Here is a 26,343-nt window from a genome sequence, read left to right as displayed (position 1 = left end):
TTGCTATTATAAGTGCCTGACAATATTAGTGAAAGGACCCTACAGAGAAATGAAACGTCTTTTCGTACCTTTCTGTTTTGTGTCAAAGTCTTGTTAAAGGAATCGTCTTGTTCTGAGATCTCATGAGGTGACTTGTTGCAGGTAGAACTTGTTGCAGGAAGAACTTGTGGGGCGTTTCCACCAGCAGGTCGGTTCAGCTCAGTTCAGTTTTTTATGTTTTTATTGTGAATAGTTGTTGATGGTGCCTTTCGCGACTTTGGAACATTTAGCATTTTTGGTCAGCCGTCTGCTTGAGGTACATAGCGCACTGATCCGGTACTAAGAGGTGCAGCTAGAAACGCTGCAGTCCGTTAATTGGTCAGCAGAGCATCAACACTTTGTGATGAGGGCTGAGCTTTGGCTGGTTTAACCACTGTTCTTACCAAGTTTTTCATACATTAGCAAACTAAAACTATAAAATGAAACGCTGTTTGCATGCTCTAGCAGCCGCTCTAGACTGAGAAAAAATTACTTCATTCACTGGGCCGACTGCCGGCAACTTTTAAGGTGGTATCTAATCCTCATTTGGAGAAAAAAAAATGTTGGACTGTCGGAGCTTCATTTCGTGCGCTCTGGAAGGATAAACCCCAGTTTTGACAGACAAGAAGTCAATGCACTAACCTACTATTTATAAATATGCCACAGAGAAAGTCTCACTGCAGCCTGCTCTTGTTTGTGCAGCCCCGCTCTGTGGACGAGTAACGAGGTGCAGACTTCACTCTATATTAGCGGTGAACAAGGAAATACAGCAGTGCTGCAGGACGGAGCAGCGAGTGACATCAGCCTCGCCCACATGTAAGAGTGCTGTGCTGTGGAAATGCTACACAGATCTGGAGTCTAGGTACCTCCTCATAGCTGGTACTTTTGGTTCCAAAGGTATTTTACCGAAAGCCATTGATGGAAAGATGGCTTTGGACAAAAAACAAGCACAAAGGAACATGAAAAATGTTTAATTTCTCTGTTTTTCCCTTTTAATTCAGCTGAAATCCAGCGTGCTGCAGTACACAGACAAAACAAAAAATTTGACAGTATCCTCACACTTTTTGACTGCGCTTTAGACGAAAGACAACATAGACACACTCTCCACACATAATGAATCATTTATCCTTTTTTTTCAGTGTTTAGATCTGGGTGACCTTTCTTTGGACCGAGGTCTGGCCGTCTAACAGCAGGAGGCATTTCAGGGTGAGTAACAGCGCCTCTTTTTCTCACCTCTAAAAGATGTGAGGAGACAAGAGACGAACCTCTCTCTCTCTCTCTCACATAGCCATTTCTGTCTGGACACTGTTCAGATGTAAGAGGAGAGCCGAGGACACCAGCACTCGTGTCTTTTTGTTATTCTGTCACAGCAGCTTTCAGCAAAATGGGAAAATAGATTGAGGTGTGCAGAAACGATGTAGGCATTAAAAAACAAAAAAAAGATAATAGCATTTTACCTGATCCCCATCTTTCCGTACAGGTACCGCATCCACTGCTGAAGAGAGAAACAGAGAGAGATGAATTAAAGATAATTTCATTATCACAGGTGCTTCAGTAGCTACAGGTATCAGACCGTGGCAGGAAACACAAAATATCAGCCCAGAATACACAATTGCTCTGTCTCAGCCATCCATGATAGTCGAGGGGGAAACAGGGAGACCGAGGAGTGAGCGGGGGACACTGACAGAGAGAGCAAGATAACAGTATGTCACACTGATGCAGCCTTCAGCGTGCTCGCTGAGGGAACATGACAACGCTGTCCAGTATTTCTCTCTCTCACACACAAACACACCATGCTAAAATTAGATTAATTATCCACGCCAAGCTTTGGCACACAGAGGGCACAACCAGCGTTAGTCGTGAAGGCCAGAGATGATGCTGAAGTATTTTAGGGTGATTAAGGGTAACCCCTTCTGTTGTTATCATAAGTAATGAGGTTTATTTTAATGATTTAGTGAAAATAAAATAGAAAACGAGCTGTTTAAGATTTTGATGATGGCTGACTTAATCCTCTTCCTCCATTACATTATGACCTTGAGTCTTCCCTAAACAGAAAGTTCTGTGATCCGCTGCAACTTGTAAAAGCTAACATGAGCATTAATGTATTATTATTTTTAGATTCCTGCAAATGTAGCACAGAAGATATTCCATACACATATAAAGCAATGAATAATAAATTGCAGACAATGTTGGCACCAGTACAGAAAAGGATTGCAAAGGTATACAATTTTCATGGTACGATTAAAAAATATTGTGATATTTCTGTATCACGGTGTTGCAGAATTATTGTAATGATCAGTCATAATGGCCCTTAAAAGAAGCATTTTTTTTAATATCATAGATAACCAGATGTGCTTCAGCCCTAGAGCGGATAGGGTGGGCGGGTGGGTGGTTGGATGGGTCCCACAAACAACCAACTTACACGTTACCATGTGCCCGTTTTGCCCGAAACATTAACCATCTGTGACAGTCGGTGCTATCGTGTGAACACAGGGAGCGTGATGCTTCTTCCCACCACATGTTCGTTTGTTGACATCACAGTAACGGGCTGTGTCATCTCACCATGATGTCATAACACCATGCGCATTTGTTAACATCAGCGTAACGGCAGCCCAGAGCGTGAACAGCTGACGCAGAAGGATGCCTAAAACATCATAAGTAGACGCGTAAGGTCACTGACAGAGCGGCACCAGGTGTCGAGTTTGGAGGGGGTGAGAAATTTTAGGGAACCGGCTTTGCGCTGCTCATTTCTTTTGTGTCCATGTTAACACAGTTTAGTGAGGAAATGGTCATCAGATGCTCTAACATCATCTCTGTGTTACCACCACTTTCTAATCAGTCATTAACGGGCGGCGTACCGGCCTCACCGGCATAATTTCAAGTCGACACAGAAGTCCTTAATTTAACGTCTGTCATGTTGGTCAAAGATTTATTTCTGTAAGCCGACTTATGTCAACCTGTGCAGCTGTTTGGATTTCATCTAAGCTTGTCACAGTTTTTTATGTTGCCATTTTCTGGTTCCTGCAGGGGAGTGACCCGTCGTTAATCCACCCTGCAAAGCTCCGACAGGCTCGATTGTTTGTTGTTCAGACTGGGGAAACAGCTTTTAATGAGCACAACACCAGATCTGCAGAATTTAGATCTCTGAAAATGTCTGAGATGTGGACAGTGACGTAGAAGTTTCTGAGCCATAGTAACACTACAGCGATAGTTCGGGGTTTTTGAAGTGGGGCTGTATGAGATAATTATAGTCAGTGTATTACATACAGTAGCTGGTGGTCGGCGCAGTTTGCAGGAACAGAGGGGGGTTGATATCAAAACCAATTTTAGCCACTTTTAAAAAGGCCTACCTAAAATATCAGTTTAAGTGGACGCTTTATTTAAAGTCTTTTCACTGCTTTACCGCTGTCACAGAGCCTTTTCATTTGGCACTACATTTCTCATCTGCCACTGGTCAGCTGTTTGGGTCAGAAAGTGCCATTAGCGGTCAAAGTAAGAAGTCTGGTTTTTTTTTGTTTTTTTTCTCAATGCGATATTACCACATATTGATTTCTTGTATTGTGATGATGAGATTCTCTTTACCACCCAAAAAGATTCATATATGAAATGAATTTTTGCAGAGTGAGCAGATGTTTGCAAATCCGTGGATTTATATTAAATTCACAATTACAGATTATTAGTCGTCTTTAATGCAGAGATATTATCAAACTATCGACGTTAGGGCTGACAGTATAAAGATATTACATTGTATTGAGATATAAGACTATACATCGTCTCAGATATTGGATATTGTTATATCATGTTATGGTATAAATGGTGTTTCTTCTTGATTTTAAAGGTTGCATCATAGTAAAGTGATGTACTTTTCCTAACTTATCAGACAGCTCTAATTTTAATACTTGCCATAACCCACTTTGTTGTTATATCTACATTTCCAATGATTATTGATCAAAAATGGAATTGTGTTAATATTATTTTAAAGTACCAATAGTCATTCCTACAATATTGTCACATCAAAGAGGGAATTTGTTTGATTATTTCTTCCAGTTATAGCATTATTGGTGTACTCTCGGGAGCTTTAAAAATATTGAGATATTTATTGTGTATCAAGATGAAGCCTAAAAATATTGCAGTATAATTTCAAAGTTATCACAGTCATTTCCATTTGTCCTTGTCTCTCTCTGTCTCGTACAGCTTTGATTCTGCATTGGATGTTGGTTCAGTTCCTTGTTTACTCTTTGCTGTCCAGCTCTGGCTGCTGTGTAATGCAGCTCAAAGTAAACAGCACAAGTTGTCACAGACAAACTCATTGGGTTGCCTGAGTCTGACAGTTTCAGTTAGATTTTGGAGTGAGATATGTGGATATATTTTGGGTTTTAGCACAATGTTGTTTTATCTTCAGCATCCAGATATTCAGATCTTTTCTATATGAAAATGTTATCCCTGAAAGTTGCCAGGCCATGTACTTTTAAGCATGCTTTTGTCAAATGTGAGGACCTTATTTTGCTCCTCTGTCGGTGAGCTCACAGTGACAGAGCATTATTATAGATGGTAGACAGATGGGCAGTTCTACTCAGTGTGGAGAAAATGACACCAGGATTAGTGTGGTGTGCGTTAACAGTGGAGACATAATGAGGCAGCATCAGTGGCAGCTCAGACTGTAGAGCGGTTTGGATTTAGAGTTTGATGTGATTGGTTATATTTTTAAACCACGCAGGAAAAGTTGGATGAGAAAGTGAAGTGAAACCAAATATCACTGAGTGAAGCTGTGGAGAATGCTGAAAATACATATAAATACACAGTCTGCTTTACTTCCATAAATAAAAGCTGAATAAAAATGAACAATGATGGAGGGTCGAGAGTATAGAATGAGCATGTTTATCTGCAGGCTAATAACCCATTTAAGGAGAATCTCATCTCTGTTTGCACATGGAGACATCAAACCCAAATGACTTCTTATTCTTGGAGAAAAAGAAAAAAGAAGACATGCCTCCAAAAACTCAGCTCTAATCAGCTCAGAGCGCCTTGGTGTATTTACTCAAACACTGTCTGCAAGTAGGGGAGCAAACAAAACATGTGGTGTTTGTTTCATCTGGTTCGGTTGCAAGACTTTTTTAATCTTTTGCTGATTTTGACACAAACTGGGTGAAAAATAATAAAATTTTGGTCACCTGAAAAAGTCTTGTTCAGCATTTGGTTGTACTAAAAAACCCTCTGGATTCCATTCTTAAAGGGAAAGTACAGCCAAAAATAAAAATTCAGTCATTATCTACTCAGCCTCACTTTCCATTTCTACTCCACTACACTTCAGAGGGAAGTATTGTACTTTTTACTCCACAACTATCATTAGATAATCACTTTACAAATTAAGATTTCTGCTCACAAACCATGTCAAAGTTTACAAGTGCAGCTTTTTTATAATTTTGTTAGTATTTTTTTTGTTCAATTCTCATATGTATTGTATGAGGACTTTCAGTTTTTCCTTTTAATTAATTATTTTGATTTATTACATTTATTTCATCCTTTTTGCATGTGTAATTTTACTTTAAATTCTCAATTTACTTTGATTTTATCTAACAGTACGTTAATTTCAAGACTACAGATATTCTACCTCTACTTACAAGTCTCGGCCATGTGTGGAGTCTTGCACATGGCACAAAACCTGCTCTTATATAGTGTTTAGCGGGTGTTACCTGTGATAATAGGTAACTTATTACCAAGTGCTCATTGAGCACACCTGGTAAGTGCAGATTTGGGCATCTGGAGTTGACCTCTCTTTTATTTTCTCGTATCAGAAAATTAAGAGAAATTTAAGATATGTTGCTGCACGAGGCCCATTGTGAATCATGTGATGAGTCTATCCTGCACATAAACAGAAGCAGGATATGACTCAGGACCAATGTGGATTTACACATGCTAAGTCTACTCACGGGATCATAAAGAATCAGATGAAACCTGTATTTCCTCTTAGAATCGCTATCTTTCATTGCATCATTAAGATGAGCATAAATAAAATCTCTGTCCGGTACAACACTGCCAGCGCTAAAATTAGATTAATTATCCACACCATGCCTTGGCACAGGGGGGCGCGACCTGTATGAGTCAGCGCGGCCTGGGATGTTGAAGGATATTAGATTTAAGTGGCGATGAAAGGAGAGGCCTCCCCCGTGTTAACACAAATTATAACCCACATCTCTAATATCTCGTGGTGAGCAGTGAGATAAAGCGTCTCCTCCTCGCAGCTCCTGTTGGAGCCAAAACGCTCCAGGAGACACTAAAATACTTCAAGTCGAGTGCTATGAAATTAGTCCAACGTCATCTACAGATAACACAAGTCACAATGAGGGTGCTTATGTAGAAATTGCTCAAGTTGTTGAACATCAGTCTAAGATTGTTTCAGTCTTGAGCTTTCTGCGCTCTCATCAGCAGAGAAGTTCATTGTTCAAAGCGTAGAAATCCTCCTTCAGCCCGCCGCCTCTCTTTCATCTCAGTTTCGATGAAAGGCTGATTGAAGTGGATTTAACAGCCCAAATCAATATGGCAGCTAGACTCAGTTATCAGTCTACTTTGCACCAAGAGCCGATATTTCTTATGTATTGTATTCTCAACATATGGCCTAACATCCTCATCGATGCCGTCCGCATCGATCTGCTGCTCTCTGCCAGGTCCCACCCCCGCTGAAGGGAGTGCTGCCAATCGACAGCGCCTAAAAATACCCCAGCCTTCATTCTCCCTTCAATGGAGACTTACTTAAGCTTTCCATCTGAATCAATATCAATAAAACCCTTCGAGACACAGGGTGGAGGCGGAGGTGTCGTCACTGTTCAGCAGTAGAAGATACAGTTTGGAGACGCGAGATGACAGCTTCGCACGGAGTCGCTCCAAGAAATCGATCCGTTTAGTTAAAGAATCCACAATTGCACTAGACTTGATTTCACATTGTTTTATATCCATTTAGAAGGAACACATACTCCAGTTACTTGTTGCTAGTGAGGAAAATTGGACAAATAAATCTCCCTTTTATATATGAAGCTTTTTAAAAACAGTTATTGAACATATAATTTTGCAAATGTTGCCGCTAAGAGGTTTATTTTTCTTTCTTTTGTTGATAACTGGCTAAATTTCCGTGGCACAGCAATTACAGATAACAGCGAGGCTGCTTTGCACCGATATATTTTCATTTCAGGTGCATTTCTCCTGGCTGGTCCTCTCAGTTATGATATGTTTTCTCAAGGGGAGTCCTCCTGAGTGAAGCTACAGAGCGGTTTGATAAGAAAAAAATGTTTTAGACAGTAACAGAAACAGTTTCAGTCGCAGTGAATCAAAGAGCGCGGGCTTCTTTCTTAAGTCGCCAGTTAACATCAATAACGGAGAAATCCATCAGCGCAGAGGGGGAACAGAGACACAAACAGACCAGAATGCACTGCAGCTACCAGACATACTGAGTGTTTTTTACTCACTCTCTTAATCCATCAGTATTTTTACACCTTTAATAACTGTTGTTTTTTTTGGCCACTTGTGGGCAGCTGAACGATATTGACCTTGCGCCAGCACAAGTGAAAAAATGGTTTGACATTTACAATACATAAACAGCTCTAGTGCAACAGAGAACATAAACACGTAAACATAAACATAAACATAGAAGTTGCCATAGCTAATATGTCAACAGTTTCGAGGTCGACCACCAATGTTTTTTCAGGGCTGATATTAACCGATTTTTAAAAGTTAATGAAACCAATATCCGATATTTGGAATATGCATTTACAATAAAATTTAAATCTTTATGTCAGTATTTAAAATTTGGAGTATAACAAACTCCAACAAAAAACATTTTTTAAATGCCTTCAGAAAATGTTTAATCAAAACTGACACTTTTAAGATCATATGCAGCAAGTTCCCAGCAATGTGAAAATGTGAAAAAAAAAAATTAACAAATAAAAATAGCTCTACGAGGTTTTACAAACTAAAAGTTCCTGTCATGCCATTTGCACTTTTTAATTACTAATTAGTTATCATTAAAATGGAATGCCGATACCGATAATCGGCTAAATGCCCAATATCACCCCCAATAAACATCCAGGTCAATAATCTGTCGAACTGTTGCTGACTTACACATCCAGCAGTTATGGAACAACATTTTGATTAATTTGGAGAAGTTCAGCTCATTTATTGTCTGTTGGTACGCGTGAATTGACCCACAGGTGGGACAACATGATGTCAGTTGAAAAGTTAATCCTCTTGCGTGTCTTCTGCCTTCAAGATGATAGATAATTATTTCAAGTTTTAAATTGTTTGAGAAAGTCGGGAGTTTCTTCTTTACACGTTTGCTAACGAGAGAGCTGCTTGCTGCGTTCACAATCGACTTCTCGCAGCGTTGAGCGACACGTGGTGGAGTGATGTGATGCTTTTGATTCCTTTTAGTGGGTTTTACCTAAAAAAAAGTGTTTTTGCAGCAGGATAACAACTTACAAATGTACTACTTAACATTTATATATTTTTGCCCGATTAAATAATAGTGATGTTTTTTTCTGTTGAGGACCGTCTCTAAAGCTCGAAGATTAACCCAACACGTTCAGATCTGTTCTCCAGATCTCCGTCTGTGAACAAACTTCGTCTAACACAAAGAAGAGCTACAAACTGAACGAGAGAGCAGAGAACAAACAAATCACAACAGAAAAGTACTGAATCTAACTCTAAAATCACAGACTGCTGATGTTTAATATACGCACATGCATGTTTGATGGCACACTTTTAGGCCTGACCCAAAACTTTAGGTGAAGGACAAATTTCCACCAGAGAAGTGAGTTCAGCTGACATGTTCAACTTTACTCTCTCTGTCTCTCTCTCTCTCTCTGTCTCTCTCTCTCTGTCTCTCTCTCTCTCTCTCTCTGTGTCTCTCTCTCAGCGTTAATGAAAGGCATGCAGTCTTAGTCATGACTCTGCTCTCTGTGAGTACATTTGAGATGCGACCCAGGGGATCCTGGAGGCCATTTACTCCTCACAACACACCCACACGCATGGAGGCACATACACAAGCAAGCCAACCACACACACACTCATGCACACACACGCACGCACCAGAGACCTCTGTCGTTGATGGAGCTCCCTGCAGGAGCCACGGGGGAGGAAGGAGAGGGTGAGAGAGACACAGAGGGGAGCTGGAGACTCTTAAAAACCAGAGAGGGGGAAATATTGAAGAGTTGACGAAGGAGAGGAACAGAAGCAAGAGATTGATCGAAGCTCAGAACAGCGGGGCAGAGGGTATGTCGAGGAGAGAACAGCAAGGGCTGCTGGGAAAATAAGCTGAAGCAAGAAGCTGGAAAGATAAGAAAAGGAAGAGGAGTGGAAGAAGAAAGGAGGAGCGGGAGGAAGGAAGGGCAGATATGTAGTGAATACAAACATTTCAGCTGGTGATCACAGTGATGCAGAACAAGCAAAAATCTATTTCAGTATCATAAATATATTTATCATTCTCGTCATTTCTGCTCATCATAGTTTGCTGCTCGTGCAGAAGCCCCGGCATTACTCAAATTACGCAGATTGCAGCCTTATCTTAGCACGAAAGACGTAAGCAGTAAGAATAGTGTGATGGTTTGGTTCATGCCCCAAAACTACTTGGTTCTGGTTAGGAAGTTATCGAGGATGTCACTAAAAAAACACTGCGTACGGACCGATATATAAAAAAATGCTCGGCTTTGAGTGGCACAAACACGCTTGGAAAAGGAGTGGTGTTTCGCTAAAATGACTTGCCTTTGATGTCACAAATCCAGCTGAAAAAGAAGCAGTGTGTCGCTAAAAAGCACCTGGCTTTGAGTGGCACAAACACAGCTGCATAGGGAGCAGTGTCGCCAGAAACACATTATTTTGTAACTTTTTACTAATTCCTTACAAATTTGAGGCAATTTCTTGGTTTTGATTTGAGATTGAGCTAGTTTGCTCTGATTTCAAAGGGTTAAACACTACATTCAGTATCAAAATTATATCCTGATGACTGTTTGCATGCATTTCATTACACTCAAGAGAATCAATACAAGAGGAGACTGCATCACAAAGTGTAAAATCACCCAAATCCTTCACTAAAATCAGCTGTTGCTGGCTCGGAAATAAGGCTCGGATGCCACTCTGAGCCTTATTTCCAAGCCAGCAACAGCTGTTTGTACTAATAAGTGTAACTCCAAACTGCAGCGGTACCGCTGATCGCTCCGTTTCCATTTGATGGACATTTACCCAGAGTTCCCTGCAGCACCTGGAGAAAATGCAGCCTTCTTCATAGTCATTACTGTCACTCAGCATCAGGCGACCTAATGACCATTTACACTCTGGATGACTTCTTTTTATCATCCGTGTTTAATGTGATTTGAACTCAGTCTTTTTATGCCCCGTGCTTTTTGCGGCACTTCACCTCCCAGGTGTTCTCCCGTCAATCAAACCGTCCACCCCTCTGTGACCAAGTTTTCATTTCTCTTTGCTCTGTTCACCCATGGAGGCTATCAGTACATACTAATGCTGAGTTCAGTGCAACGATCTGTTCATTGTTTTGGTTTTAAAACCAAAACAAGTATTTTGTTCGTCTGTTTAACCCAATGAAACCTGAGCAAATCCACTTGATTTCTTTTGAAACATGGGGAGAAAGCTATTCAAAGTACATAAAAATTAAAAGCAGGAAAAATAAATAAAGTTAAAACAAACAAGGAAATGACCTGGAAAAGGTGCTTAAAAATTAAATGATTTTGGTAACCTAATTTTAGATATGCAATGATGATTATTTTATTATTATTTTTTACTTTTTCCCCTTGAAAGTTTTCCCATGTGTTTTTAAAAAATATTTTCTTTGTTTATTTCTTGTAATTTGTGAAACAGTTTCTTACCAAGCTGCTTATTTCCGTTTTCCCCATGTTTTTGGAGAAATTGCACCAATTGCACCAATCAGTATTCAAAGGTTTAAATACTTTTGAAAGGCATCTGAAAGCAAAACATTTCAGTTTTCAGTTCATTAAGGCAACTGAGAAAGTCGGGAAAAGTTTCAGTTCTTAAGTTATGTAACAACCGTGCATCCATTGGAAAAAAAAATACATTTAAATAACGTATAGAACCTACAAACAGAAAAGCAGCAAATCCTCACTATAGAGGCACTGGAATTTTTCCTTAAACAATTAATCACTTCTTAAAAGTTGTTTCAGATCATCAATCAAACCACATAATTTAATGTGCAGCAAAATTATTTTTCCCACAAAGGTGTGTCCTGTGTAATAATGCGACTGGTTTTAACCACAACACTGTGGGAAAACTGGCAAACTCTGATGTGAGAAATGCAAATTTTTGTCTGTTCATTGTACTTGGTAATTAATCTGATTCAGAGTCTGATTATAAATTGTGTTTTGGGAGGCTGCAGTGTAATGTTTGCTTGTTAGACTGTGAAACACGCAGCTCTGAGCGGCTGTGGTTTGGGTACAGTGTGTGTGAGGCTACTGACCTTTGAGGAAAAGGTCAATTCTGTTTGTGCACGTAACCAAAGTCTCTCTGGTGGAGTCGAACAAAAACAGAGGACCGGCGGATATGAAAGGGAAGGCCTTTTTCTTCATGACCAATAGCAGCTTTAAAAAATAGTCAAGGTTTAATTTATATACCTAAATACCTACTTAATAAATCAAAGAAAAGTAGAATCAAATTCTGTTTAGTTAACACAAAAAAAGAAAAACAAAGAAATTAATCTCTAAACAAACTCAAAAAGATTGAAATACATTTTTGGATGAAAACTTCACAGACTTTTGTAATTGAAAAGGAGCAAGTTAAGTTTCTATTGTCATATTTCCCACCAGCCGCAGCTTTTGATTGCCGCTGTCCTCAGAAAGCCTCTGCTACATTTTCTTCGGGCTATTCTTCTGTAGTCTGCAGATTACGAGGCCATTGGTGTAGATGTTGGTGCTGCACGCTCTAATCTGTTTGGCAACGAAGCAAAAGGTCTCAGGGAAATGAATCTGAGACATCAAAGTATGACAGAGGAGCGCCGCCTGCCAAACGGCCTGCTGGAGCCGCACGCTTCATTTAGCCAAGAACAGTTTTTACCTCAGTCAATCTGCTCCACTCTTTTGGCAGTGTAGTGTTTTTTTTAAACTTTGAAACCAATTAAATGCATTTGACTTCATCTTTGAAAGAGAGATTTATGCAATTTTTTATAATCTGGCTTCAAAGCGACAACAGAAAAGAAATTTATGTGGAAAAACACCCGTTTTATCAGCATTAAACACGAACAGGAGCTACAGCAGAGCGGACTGTCCCATCTCCAGTCCTGCACATTCAGCTTTTTTTTTTTTCTAGAATAATTTTCAGCTATTGAAAAATGTGTGTGGTTATTTCTCTGCTCGCACGAAGTTAGGGATTTAAAACTTGAAAGCAAAAATCCAAACAGTATTTGATTTGTCCACAAAAAAAGGACCTGTGAACTAACATTTTCAGCCATTTTCTCTCAAATCTCTGGCTAAGAACTGCAAGTAACAGTGTCAGTCATTTTAGCAAAATCCCCACAAAACAACATTATTTAAGTTAAACAATAATTGCAATGTAAATCGCTAAAAACAAAAGTAAAAATACAGGATAACAAACATTGCCACGGTGTAGAGGTATAATTAAAACCATTCACACTAAATTAAAACAAGATCTGATACAAGGTAGTTAAACAGTCATGATGATGTAAAAGTGTTTGTTATTAAGTTCTTTTGCAGATTATTCCACGTATAAGGAACACTGTAACACAATGACTTTTTTCCTAGTTCAGTTTTGATTTGGGAAAATTTAGCAACAAGCTATTTTGCAACTGAGTACAAAGATTATGTGAGTTTAGAGTCAAAAGTGATGAACTATAGGGAGGAAGCAACTGTTTCAAGCTTCATAGATGAATAGAAACCTGCGCTACACGTCACATGGATACAAAATGAGCTAGTTCAGCTGTAACTTTGCGTCATTATTGAGGAGCAAAAAGATAGCATGAGAAAGAAGATGGTGAAAGACACCAGAGGAGGAGGGGATGAAGAGATTGAAAAGGTGGATTTGTGCCAGAAAATGTGTTACATTGAAAGTGCTGCCTCACTTTAACTGCTCCACAAGGACTAATACAGCTGCATTAGTGCACCGCGGGGACACAGGTGGAAGGGACGGGGAGTGAGAGATAAAACGGAGGTAATGAAGAGGGGAGGAAGGAGAGGAAGAGTGGGGAAATCACGGAGAGAGGAGGAATTGATTACTTTGGAGGGAAAAGAAGAGAACGTGGGTTGAGAAGGAGGTAAATTCAGGGTTAAGTGTTACCAGTAAACACAGGAGGAGGCACGGGAAAAGGTAAAAACTTAAACGTGATTAGTAGAAGAGGAAGCAGCCACTAACGAGCCATTTCCACAACATGCTGCACATGGAAGTAAACACAGATACATAAACATGCACCTGCACATGTCCGCTGACACACACACTCATGCATACGTACGCATGTGAGCGTCTAAGGAAGGGTGGCATTGTGGGACGCTACAACAATAGGTCCTGACAGCTCTCTCTGGCAGACCCTCGCCTGTCTGCTGCCATCGCTCCAGGCGCTCTGTGTGTGTGTGTGTGTGTGTGTGTGTGTGTGTGTGTGTGTGTGTGTGTGTGTGTGTGTGTGTGTGTGTGTGTGTGTGAGAGAGAGAGAGGTGACACGCGGCCTGTGACAGTGATCCGAAGTGAAGTCTGGAGTCTGACTCACCTCCGCTTCGGCAGCGGACGCTCTGAGCCGACACCAAACACTAAGGGAGTCCTGCTCACTACGGCTTGTCGGGGTAATACCGTCATCCATCCATCCGTCCGTCCATTCTTCTGTCTGACTGTGTGTGTGCGTGTGTGTGTTTGTGGGAGTGTGTGTGTGTGTAGCATTGTATAAGATGTCTGGGACGACCCCATATTCCCTTGAGCTTCTGGAGGTTTCTGTTTGGTACTCGATGTCCTTCATGATCCAAAGAAAAACACAGCGTTCTTTCTCTTTCCTGTGCTATTATTTATGGGCTTTTAAAAGGGTACTTCAGGTGAACTTAAAAATATTTACATCACTACCACCAACTCTTAGAATACCATAGTTAGTTAACTAATATCTAGCTTATGTGAGTGATGTTTGAGGACATTGTATACTATCATACTTTCCTAGAAAAAAAGTAACTCCAGTAAAACACAACAGAAGACTTTGGTCTTCCTCAGCAGTGGCACCCCAGCCTGTTCTCATTCCCAACCATGACATAAATAATGTAAAATAACAGTAAAAAAAACCAACTTTGACAGTGTTTTTGGCTTACAATCCCAATGCCAAATGGCACCTTTTGCGTCTGCCTGATACACCCCTGGATGGCATCAGCTGAGAAGCGGTCGCGTTGTCATTATACACTGCTGAACGGCCAGCACCTGCCACATCAGCCTGATCTGCGGACAGGCGATGTCATTGTGACAGAACAGCCAGACAGAATCTGTCACATGCGCATGAAATGCCACAGAACTGTGTTGGGCGGGCGGGGGCGGCTAAAAGGCGGGTGGGGAGGTGGATTGGTCCAACAAACCCTTGACTTTCATGCAGGAGCCTGGTGTTCCCTTCCCATGAAAAATATGTTTTTTTTTCTACACCTTATCACGTGCCTCCTTTCTGTTTGTTGACGTTCTGGTGAGGCTCAGACGCAGAAAGACAACTACAGCATAATATGTAGACGCCAAAGTCCACTGCAAAGCTGCAACGTGTGAGGATTTGGGAAGAGAATGTGTTGAGCACCCCTGGAAATTTTCAATAATGTTGGCCATATGGGGCCACCAAAAATCTTGGGATGGCACAAAAACAGGAAAAAAAAAACAAAAGATATAACTGAATTTCAGGGAATCATTTATGCTGTTGAAGTAAACAGGCTAGTTGAAAACTGTGTTAATTCGAGAGTTATATTGTGCAGGATTGTCGGTTAGCATCTGTATAAATGGTCGCCACTGAAAGTAAAAGCCAACCCCAGATTCTGTCATATTTTGTGTTTCGACTCGCTGTGTTGTGGTTTGTTCGGCACCGGCTGGTTGGCTGTTTACAGTCAGGCACCTGGTTGCTACCTTCTATAAAGCCCTGCCTCACCTGCGTAGAGCAGGTGACGATATAAAGAAATCCATCACAAGCAGTTTCAGTATTCAGAAGGTTGGGAAGCCCCAGGTTTTTGCTCACAGGGATTACTTTCCCATATGTTTACCTCGTTATTTGAAGCTTTGTTTAATATGAACATCTGACTTGGTAACATATTTATGACAGACGATAAGGAAAAGCTTAGCAGGCCTCCTTTGAAGACTGCAGATAGAAGGGTTGCTGCTGTAGTGTGATTTTGTACTTGATGGTAAAAGCAGCTTCCATGAAGTTTTGACAGTATGTGAACGGCCATAACTTCCAACTAAAACAACTTTTGAATCTACCGTCACATCGTCACACAGACAGAAGTCATGTTGTTACAGTTAGAGACTAATTTTAATGTGCTGATTCCAGGTCAGTCGAGGTTGCTGCTGCGTGTGAGCTCACGCTGCTCTGATGATTTCTTCGCTGTGAGATTGTTGAGAGCGAGTAACTCACAGATACTAAGCTGTGTGTGTGCTCCTGTAATATGATTTTATCTTTTACAGTCTTCTTAGTGTGCAGTTCTGTGAACACCCGGAGGAGAGAAAATGCAGTTTTAGTAAATTTGTCTTTATAAGTTGATGTCTCAGCCTGCTGTTCAGCCTTCCTCGAGGCGTGCTGTAATTTTGTTTCTTAAAGTCCCCCCCCAAAAAAACAGTAAAGCTTTATCCAGGAAAGCAGCTTAAGAAGATTCAGAGTCCACATGCTGATGGCTGAGCAATTTTGTGGGTTTTCTATAAACAAAGACTGCTTCCCAGCATGGATTATACAGCAGGACAACAGTTTGTGTTTGTCCCCGTGCACAAAGACAGATCCATAAAGAAATAGTTTTCCCAGTTTGGTGTGGAAGATTTTGACTGGCTGCACAGAGACCTGAACTCAGCCCGTTCCAACACGTCTGGTCAGGGTTTGGCAGTATTCATTTTACTTTTCCCACTATTGAGATGTGTAACAAATTACCCCAAAAACTAATAACTCATTACAACCTTACATTTGTTGTTGTCCACCTACTGATTTGAAATCCAACCATCAATCACATCCATCATTTTTGTCATTGCTGCACTGTGGGTGCACGTCACGAAGCAGCAAGCTAGCTTGGAAAATAGAGGGATTTACATAGCTCTACATGTTCCCATGACTTTGACTTTGTCAGGAGGAAAAATGACAGGAACATTTCATTCACTAACATAACAACGTGAAGCTAGTGGAAATGCGCCTCACAAAAGATGAACCTCCTGCAGCCACAGAGAAAGCTGTAGCCTTACACTGGCTAAACAACCACAACAGGATTTTAATTTTGGGCAACAGACCAGAACAACAAAGAGCTAATGAGGCTTGTGGCTGGATGTGAGGTGGATTAAAAGTTACCAATCTCCACATTTCACTCTCCATCTAATACTAATCAAAGGCAACAGAAGACCCCCTGGAAAAAAGTTATTTTCGAGCCTTAGCTGCTTAGTGGGGATCACCCTGATAATCACAGAGGTGCATATGCAATGTCTGAATTTTGAGGAGAAAGGATAAAACGTTCATATATACATACATAACATAATAACAGGCAACGCAGATATAAACATAACTATAGTCTGGCTACTGTACACCACTCAAAATATTCAATATTAAAACCTATATATGTCATATACCAACATTAACATTTTTATAAAATATGTGATTAAGTGGCTCTTAAACCAACATTGTGAGGTGTTATGGAAAAGTGCTGTAGCTACTACTACTGTTGCTAGGGAGTAATGAGTAAAGTCATAATTTTTGGTAAAAATGAAATAAAATCATTAACCTGTAACTTACCAGTTTACTTTCAAGAAAAAAATCCATTGACTCGGACTTTTAGTGCACAGATGGTCATTTGGCGATCAGCTGGTAACGCCATTGCAGTAGTGAAAAGCGTTAAAGGATTAATATTATGCCCACCTTCTGGTCTCCCAGCCCCAGCTCCAGTCAGTCTGGTAACTCCAGAAAACTGAAGAGTAGCAAAATTACTGTGTAGACTGACATGTTTAAATGGTCAAAAATATCCTCAGCAGCGTCCCCTGTTTGGGGTGAACTGGAGTTGGACCTGATCAGCAAACATCAAACCATAATGAACATGGTTTTGGAGTGAGATGTTAGTAACGTATGGATGTAATGTACATGTGTCTGTGCAGTGCTGGTGATGGAGTGTATTCTGTAGTCTGCTCATATTTTGTCTTAAAATATATTTTTTATTGTGAAACTGGATATTGAACTGTTTTTTTTTCTCCTTCAGCCCTTCAGGTCAGAGATGCTCATGGACACCTGTCAATCAAATTATTGACCAGTCGCTTCACTCCGTGTATCGATCACTCTCTGACTTGCTGGTAAGATCACACAATCCATCTACTAGTCTGTGCATGCATGTGTGTTTATCTACACACACACACACACACACACACACACACCACTTAGTACACAGGGCATCCGTCAGTCGGTCCATACATAATACAGTCGATATTTTGCAGTTGGGGAGGGAGGGGTTTCCTGTGTAAGGTGATACCTCAAACACACCTGACAGACAAGAACAAACCCAATGGAGAGTTAAACTGTTGAACTAGAAAGCAGCTTTTGGAGAAACCAAATCCTGTCAGACTGTCAGAGACTGTCAGGGGTTTGTGTATGATTTGTGTTTTATTGGGTCTCTATCCAGAAAAAAATGTTTTTGTTTTTTTTTACATTTCACAATTTGGAAGTTATGTGCAAAAATGTAAAGTTTGTTATTTTGGCACTTTTCACACACACAAAAACCAATCAGTTCCTCTTTAGTCTCCACTAACTCTCAATGAAATCTGTTAATGTAGTTTTCCTGCAAACTTCCAGACAAACGGGACTGAGTCTCCTTGTCAGAGGTAATAAGTGACAAACAGAGCGGACAGTACAACCAAGCGAGACACTGTGCTATCGAAGCATGTGGAGAGCCAATAGATAAGCTTCAGTGCTCATGTTGATAAAGGTTTTTATAAGAGGACAGCGTGTGCTGGGACAGACTCCAGCCGCCCCCCGTGACCTTGGAGGGAGTAAGTGGGTTAAGACAATTAATTAACAAATGTCTGAGGACAGTTTTGGTTGCTGAAGCCTGCGAGAGAGCCAAAACTGTGCCCTCCTTTACATGTGTACATCTCACTCTGTCAGATTTGATGTTTAAATTAGAGCTGGATCAGTTTTTGTGTAAAAATGTTCACACCGGTTTGATATTAAGCAAACACAGAAACAGACCGGTATCCTGAATTTTACCACTAGACTCAGCAGCTGCTCCCCAGTGAAAGATAACGACATGGTGTCTGAATATGGCATCACATCGCGTAATATCAAAGCTCTCTATACTGAATACATTGAAGATGTAAATGTGCTACGTCATGAAAACAAAACCACATAAATATCAGCTGTGTGCTGAAGATCAGACTGGAGAGGAAACCACTTAACAGATCTCTGAGTAGCCTACTTGTGATCTTCCTACATTTGTCCTTTTTTTAACAGAAAACACATTTTATATTCTGATAATCACTGGAAATGACAATATAGCCGACTCGTAGGTCTATATTAACTTTGGTCACTTAGCAGAAAGTCTCAGCTCCCAGGCGATCTCACTCCAGCCAGCTGCCACCTTTCTTATATTTCTGTCATGAAATTAAGTAAAAGTTCATTAAGTAGGCTCATTTTTGCCAAAAGTTAATAAGTTACCCAGACACGGATGGAGCCCTCTGCCGGCACTGTGTGTTATTTTTGCCTGTATTTATGCACGTTTTCTGAAAGCTTACTGATACAGATGAAATAGAGGTGTAGCATATTTCACGCGAGAGGATAGGAGACGATGAAGACGTTTAAAAAATGGCAGAACAGAGCAAATCGATAATATGGTGAAAAAAATTCTCCCTCCATATGTTCACTGTATTTAATATCCTCACTGACCACTGCTGTCTACAGTGCTGCCTGCGTTAACAGGGAACATTATTACAACCTACTCCATCGTCGCCTCATTCGTTGTTGTGTGAAAATTTTGACTCCGTTCTCTAGTGCTATCTATTGGCCGTATCTATGCCAGCGTAAAGGGGGCGTAGAAGTGGCAGTGACGTTTGTGACACTTCAAACAGATGCATCTATTTTTAGTAGGGTGTAAATTAACCTTAAGTCACAAATTGCTGCTGCATTAAGACGAGTGTTGCATAGTAGCTGAGACAATGTTCATAATGAAATTAAAGTCAAACCTCAGATCATAACACAACCTGCCCCCTTTTTCTTTTGTGTAAAGCAACACAGACCAGTTGAGACGGTAAACATTAGCTGTGTGCAGTTTTCTGACTTCATCTTAGAGGACTTTTGAGTATTCAAAATCCAGGCAGTCACCTCTAAGTGCCTTTTAGAAAACTGTAAAATTGCCAGCTGCAGCTCTTGGTTACTTTAAGCTCTACTGAAAATTCAGGCCGCACGGCAGCTTCAGGCTTCCATGTTGAGAACCTGGAGCGTGTCTGCGGCCACGGAGCCATTGTGATGTAAATTTAGAGGAGAAAACGGGAAACGAGACACTCAGGAAAAACAAGACCAGCCTGGAGGAAGCGTCACCTTCTTTTTCCATTACTGGCCCAAATCGATTTGTCTAAAAATAAAACGGGCAGGACTCCGCTCTGATCGCGTTGCATTCACAGATGACCGCACAGGCCAAGTGTCTCATCAGATGCGACTTGCATTATCCAACCTGTGTTTATTTATGTGGAAATGGAGCTGCTGTCTGCCAGACTGCGAGTCTGTTCTTTACTCTGCGTCGGAGCGTCTCGCTCCATCGCTGCTTCCTGCCAACTGAAACACAGAAGCCAAAACAGGACTACACTTACAGACTGACGGATAAGATTACAGCTCAGATAGCGCAAACATTTACAAACAAATATCCATATAATGTATGGATTTCATTTTTGATATATTTGATGACAGTCATCTGATTGTCAGGAGGCAACTTTGAAAAAAAGCAACAGTTTTCATATCTACATGTCACTGAACCTTTTTGTCTGATGCACCGTTCAGCCAACCTCAGTCGCAATATTACTGTTCATTGAGCCGTCCAATTTTGGATAATTCCCATGCTGAAGCAGGGAATCTGTTAATTAAGGGCTTCGGGGTTGAAACGTGAACAAAATATTCATGATTTCCACTCACAGGCGACTAAACCCCTGACTTCTTTTTTATTTTCACAGGTAGCTTTGTTCAAAACGCTTGCGGTAAAACATTGAAAAAAGTATAATTGTTTAAATGATTACAAACTTAACGCAAATGATGATGAGAATCTTGTATTTATCGGCTGGTAGACTGATTAACGTGGGGTTGTTTCAGGACATAACATGCTCGAAATCACTGCACGGAGACTGAATCATTCATATCAGGCGACTCAGATTTCCTCTCTCTGCATATAAACTACTGTAACGTGTGAACAAGACAGACAAGAACAAGCAGCCAATGTACAGACAGTACAGACGTTAGCTGTAAGGCAGCTGGCAGTGTAAAAACGAATCGCGTGTGTGTGTGTGTGTGTAGTGCTGCTGTGTGTGTTGAGACTCAGCGTCAAACAAGGGCTGCCCACTCTCACACTATCTCACACTGTCTCACACCAAAAAAGATGAAAACACAAAGCCTATATGCTGTGTGTTATGGGCCTCAGCACACGGGACAATATGTGAACGCCAGACTTCTCTCCAATATTTGTTCATAAGCACTCCAGAAATATATAAAATAAAAAACTAACTCTACACTAATAAAATACTAAATAAAGCACTTTCTCAATTAAGTTAAATAAAGTACTGTTCTTTTACAATTAAATAAAGTTGTAATAATAAAGTTAAATAAAATACAGTTGTAATAATAGTTTAAATTCATATCACCCGCTCCCACTTTCAGGTATTTTGAGTCAGCTTTAGTGCCTAAGCTCACTTCCTGTCACGACTTTAAATTTATTTCATATATTTTTGCTGCATCTAAAATTTGCTTTCTATCCATCAAGAGATTAACCTTTAATATTCATCCATTTGGAGGCGGCACAACAAACTGTCCACACACCACTGACTGACTTTGACTTCACGAAGTGGATACAGCCTCTGTGTTTGCAGCCATTTGGATATTTACTCATCCTGGTAATGTAAGTCAAATATTCACTCTCCCTTTATGTCTCTTCTTCTCTTATCAAATATTGATAAGAGCAGCTTTAAGTAAAAATTTAGAGGTGCTCAATAATTATGCTTTTTAGTGCCGCTAAAATGATGTGATGAATGATTTCTTTAGTCAAATTATGTAATTAGTCAAATATTTAGTTGTTGATAGATAGATAGATAGATAGATAGATAGATAGATAGATAGATAGATAGATAGATAGATAGATAGATAGATAGATAGAAAGGTAGATCAAACGTAAAACAAACACAGAAAAAGACTTTTTTTAAAAAAATAGACAGATTCAAATAAGCAATGAGAAATTGCATCTTACATGTTCAAAAAGAAGTAGGAGTATTATTAGCAGTATTATTACCTATCCCTTCTTAGCTATTACCTGGATTCAATGTGTAGTCTGCATGTTTTGACAGAGGCAAAACACTAAATATCTAAACTTTATACTTCAGTTTTAAGTATTCAAGCAAAGAACATTTTATTGTAATGCTGTAAATGACAAAAGAGATTCGCAACACCTCCTCTGTGAAGTGATAACGCCTGCTATCAGACCCTCAGTGAGAACAACCAGTCTCATCATGTGTGATTTCTTTTTTTTTTTTTTAAAGTTTTTTTACTGGAGGTTTGTGTCTCTTTTTAAAACAGAAAGACGTTCTGATGAATGAAACTGTCCTCATGTGATGGTGACCAACATCTGATACTCTGTTTTGCAGCTGCTCTTCACTACGTCAGCACAATCATTGTAAACAGAAGAGCAGCAGCAGTGGAGAAGACGCGGCCTCAAACAACCTCCACGCTGCTCTGCTCTTTGTCAGCCACTGGCTGGGATTTGGAGGAAGATCCGTTGGAGTGAAAGCAGTTGCTTGAAGCTGTTCATTGCAGACAAAAAAGGCTTTCGCAGTCTTTGATAACGGCAGATTGTGGAAGGAGAGAAATGGCAAAATTATTCTCTTCAGCGAGGAGCAGCAGTCGTCTAAGCTTTATGCATTATTTTTATTTTAAATGGCGCAGAGGTATTATCGGTCACTTGAGAGCAACTACGTCTATTTCCCTGAACGTAGACGTTTGCTGTTAAAACGCACCACAAACTACAAGTCAGCACATCAGCTTCACTCTCAAAAATCATGCTTGGTGCCCATTTTTGCCTTATAAATCTCATCTAATTCGAGTTGCTGTTTGATATATCGAATATACTCCAGGTATCTTGGCTTTTTCTGCATGTGATATATATAAAATGACTATATTGCGAACATATTTATAAGCCACTGGCGTTTCGGTTCTCACATTCACACACACACATACAAAGCAGGGCTTTTGCAGAGCTCCCGACCGTGACTATTTAGTCACACTTTGCGACCATGGAGCACTAGTGCGAATTGCAAATATTATTGATATATGAACTGAAGAGCTATTAGTTTGTCTCCAGCTGACAGAGAATAAGTCACATTTAATGGCACTGCAATAACAGTCTAACTTTATAATTAGTAGTGGCAGCTGTATAAGCAGGTGAGACATGTGAGCTCCAGTCACAACTATCTAGGCATATTTTGTGACCTCCGAGTACCAGAGCGACTTGCAAACATTAGTAATGTATGAACTGGAGAGGTGTTTGTTGGCAGCTCACATTGAATGAATCTTAACGGTTAAAGGCGCCGCGGTGTCTATTTCACTGTCTGCTTATGTTAACATCCAACTGTTGACTGGGCGCTACAAGTCCACAGCAAAAACATCGACACTTCCGTCCTGAGACGAGCGGGGTCCTTCATAATAAAAGCACCATGAGTTCTGCTTTGATTTATTTAATATAACAATACTTTAAAAAAATTAAATAAAATATCATTATTTATGTACTTTAACGTCCTTACAACCAAACAACAAATCTCCCCATGCAGTGTCACTGTAATTAGTCTGGTGCTGATTGGTAGCAGGAACATTTAAAGTGAAAAACAAAGTCGAACGAAAGCCAGCATGTGTGTGGAAAATAGTGCTTGAAACTCCATATCTGGCACTACGGGGCTAGTGGTCAAGAGTGTAATTGAAATCAGCGTGTTAGTATTCAAGCCAAGGATGGTTAGTGATGGTGCTGCTGAGTAGAAGCGGATGAGAGGCCCAATTTGGAACTGTTGTCCCCCTGTCCATGATTTCCTCATGCCTCGCCTGCACCGAACAGATATATTTAGGCACAATCAAGCCTCGAATGCAATGCAGAAATGATTTTGATATCCAGCTCTCAAACCAGCTGATTTCTCAGAGTGGAAGTGAACGGCATTTCAGCACATCAGACACCCCGACCTGATTTTCTTGGTACAAGCCTCTGTCAGATATCATCTCCTTCATTTCTGGCTGCGATTATGGATGGTGGACGTGAAGATGCAACTGTCGGCCTGAAATCTTCTGTGTGTCTGTCCTGCTGTCTGAGTGACGACTGTTGAGCATCATCTCTGCTGTAACTGCGGGATAATTGAGTGTAATGGCAGGCGGTGATGCTTTGGTTAAATGGTACTCTGAAGGAAGCAAGCAGCTGCAAAACAATCTGACAGTGAGAGACCAAACCATGACGATGCTGCAGAATAAATGAGGTAATGGAATAAAACTGATATACATGCATAAACAATATATACTTTTGCTTGGTTTCTAATTCATGGTTATTTTCCTCAGAGAGAAGAGACCGTTTCTTCCATTTGACGTTTGTGATCCACTTGGACAAAGTCAAGGGTGAGATGTGAACGAGCAGAAGAAGAGAAAGCTGTTGACCCATATTTACTGTAACATTTTCCCTCCCCTCCCCTCGCCTCCCTCCGTTTCTCATTGACCTCCCTCTTTTACCCCGGATCTATTTTTAGCAGCGGCCTCTCTCACTCAGGCCTAATATAAGAATAGATGCTCCTCGCAAGAAACGCAGCAGGAAATATTCTGCTGGCAGTGAGTTGCTCTATCACCCTGAATGATTTTACAAATTCTCTCACTCACTGCATCACTCTTCTTCCTCACAACTCTTTCGTTCAATACTTCGATCCGATTTGTGGACCTCTACAGAGGAGGTTTTATTGAGCTATAAAACACTTCATTGATTTTGGTGAAACACTTAACAGCTCCCTCTTATTTACTCATGGCGCTCTACTGCCGTCTCTCTCTCTCCCCAACAAGTCCACGTTATCGTCTCTTTTTGATGCAGAGGTTTGTTTGTTGCATCAATCTTCTCTACTTCTTCTCTGCTGCTTGTTTACTGAATATCAAGCATTATTCTCACCCCGATGAACCAGAGACAATGTCCTCTGTCCTCTGCATTTTTATTTTGATTGTTACTTTTCACCTGAGTTGGTAAATCATTAAACTAAAAAAAAACAAACAAAAAAAAAACCCATTCATTTCCTTTTGTTAGGCTATCTATCTGTTGGTGCTCTGTTTACATGTGTGGGAAGAAATAATAACTGTCAGTGCAACATTTTGTCTCCTTGTGCCTATAGCGGACAATTTTTGCATTTATATATGAATATTTGAAATCTCAGCAAATAGATTAAGCAGATGATATAAGCACGCATGTGTCAAAAGCCAACAATGTTATTTGCACCCGGTTGTATGTAAATAGATAGATACTTGATTTGTCCCTGTGGGGAAATTGGTTTGCAGCAGCAATAACATGAGAGTAGAATTTAAAGAGACAGGACAGAGGAAATGTTTTGCCAGACCAGCTGGTCTTATTAAAGACTATTCAGTGAAGGCTGGATGGGAGCAGAAGGCGTTAAAAATAAAGGGATGGTGTCTGCTTAGATGCTCTTTGGGTGTGCTCAACCTGGCCTCGCTTTAATGGATGGCGTCTGACATGAAATAGAACATTTTCATGTGTACAATGCTATTTACACCTGGCTGTTTATTCCTGGGCATCCCAGCAGCGTTGGAATACGACGTTAACACCAAACAGGTGTATTCAGCTAGTTTGTGTACAAGGTGGTGCATTCAGCAGCGTTATACATGGTGAATACTGTAAATAATAGTGATATAAGGCTAAAAATAATAAGCCAACATTAACTCACACGGGACTCAAACCCCAGTTTCCCGGATGAACGTCTTTTGCTTCACCCATTTTCCCACCATGTCTTACACTGTGCATGGCTCGTGTTGCTCTTTATACTATGTCACCTGACTTTGGCAGTACATTTGTGAGTGTTTTCCATAAATTACCACTTATATCTCAAAGAACCCTAACCCTAGCCAGGATGTCTCTGCCCTCACCTTAGCTGCTCTGAACTCAGCATGTCAAGTAACAGCTAATCACAGCACATAAAACAGCATAATAAGGCATTATATTGGTGCAAGCAACCAAATAGCTGCAGTATGCCTATCATCACACAGGTGCAAATAGACACTCTGAATAAATGATCAGCAGCATTAAATGCAAAAAAAGTTCTCCTCACTACTGCCTTTTTATTTTATGAACTTTCAAGGACAGTCTGCCCCAGGTTCATCTTTATATTGCCAAATTGAGACTTTTAGCATAGTTTGACCTTGTATTGCGTTGGGTAGTCAGGAAATTTAGAGCAGGTTATAAATGTTTTATCGTTTTGGGTCTGTATTCAAACACACTGATGGAGCTCAGCACGTTCACCAAAAGAAAAATTAGCCATTGTACGTCTCTGCAAACCACAAAGACATTACATTTGCAATCAATTGTAATCAAGTGTGTTTTGTGCCAAAACGTAACCACTGTATTGTTGGAATGAAAGGTTAAATGTATCCGCTGCATCATAACATACGGATGTGATGTGTCCATGGTTTGCAGAAACATTTCTGCCTGTGCTTTTGGAAGGTTTTTGTGTGTGCTTATCCAGTTACTCTTTCAGTCGGAATGCCAATGAAAACTATGATAATGATGTTCATGTCAATATTTTTATTGACAGCTCTCCTCTCATGTGTCTGATTGTCCTCTGTACGTGGACACCTCACTAACAGTTCTTAAATGCTCTGAGCCCAAACATACTGCCACTTTGTCCCTGATCAAGGTCACATAA

At 40.4% G+C, this 26,343-nt stretch overlaps 1 protein-coding gene and 1 long non-coding RNA gene across 8 annotated transcripts in view; one reads left to right on the top strand and one right to left on the bottom strand.

Annotated features, from left to right (window-relative positions):
- The window catches only part of fam131ba (family with sequence similarity 131 member Ba), a 63,127-nt gene that overhangs the window by 32,318 nt on the left and 4,466 nt on the right, over positions 1–26,343 (bottom strand). For 5 of the 7 annotated variants that reach the window (XM_042506582.2, XM_088090379.1, XM_088090377.1 and 2 more), the window contains exon 2: positions 1,476–1,513. In XM_042506582.2, the coding sequence (XP_042362516.2) occupies positions 1,476–1,513 (38 nt within the window). The remainder of the gene's footprint in view (positions 1–1,475; positions 1,514–26,343) is intronic. The other 2 variants (XM_088090378.1, XM_088090376.1) reach the window with 1 other exon arrangement.
- LOC148186714 (uncharacterized) lies at positions 1,157–21,307 on the top strand. Its single transcript, XR_015779471.1, has 3 exons — positions 1,157–1,224; positions 17,421–17,511; positions 21,205–21,307. It is a non-coding gene; the product is annotated as an uncharacterized LOC148186714 (long non-coding RNA).

Source organism: Plectropomus leopardus, chromosome 17 (genome assembly GCF_026936395.1).
Source record: "Plectropomus leopardus strain MGB_pleo_1.0 chromosome 17, ASM2693639v1, whole genome shotgun sequence".
Classification (NCBI taxonomy): Eukaryota; Metazoa; Chordata; class Actinopteri; order Perciformes; family Serranidae; genus Plectropomus; species Plectropomus leopardus.
Note: the sequence above shows the minus strand (reverse complement) of the source record. Positions and strands in the feature narration are given on the sequence as shown.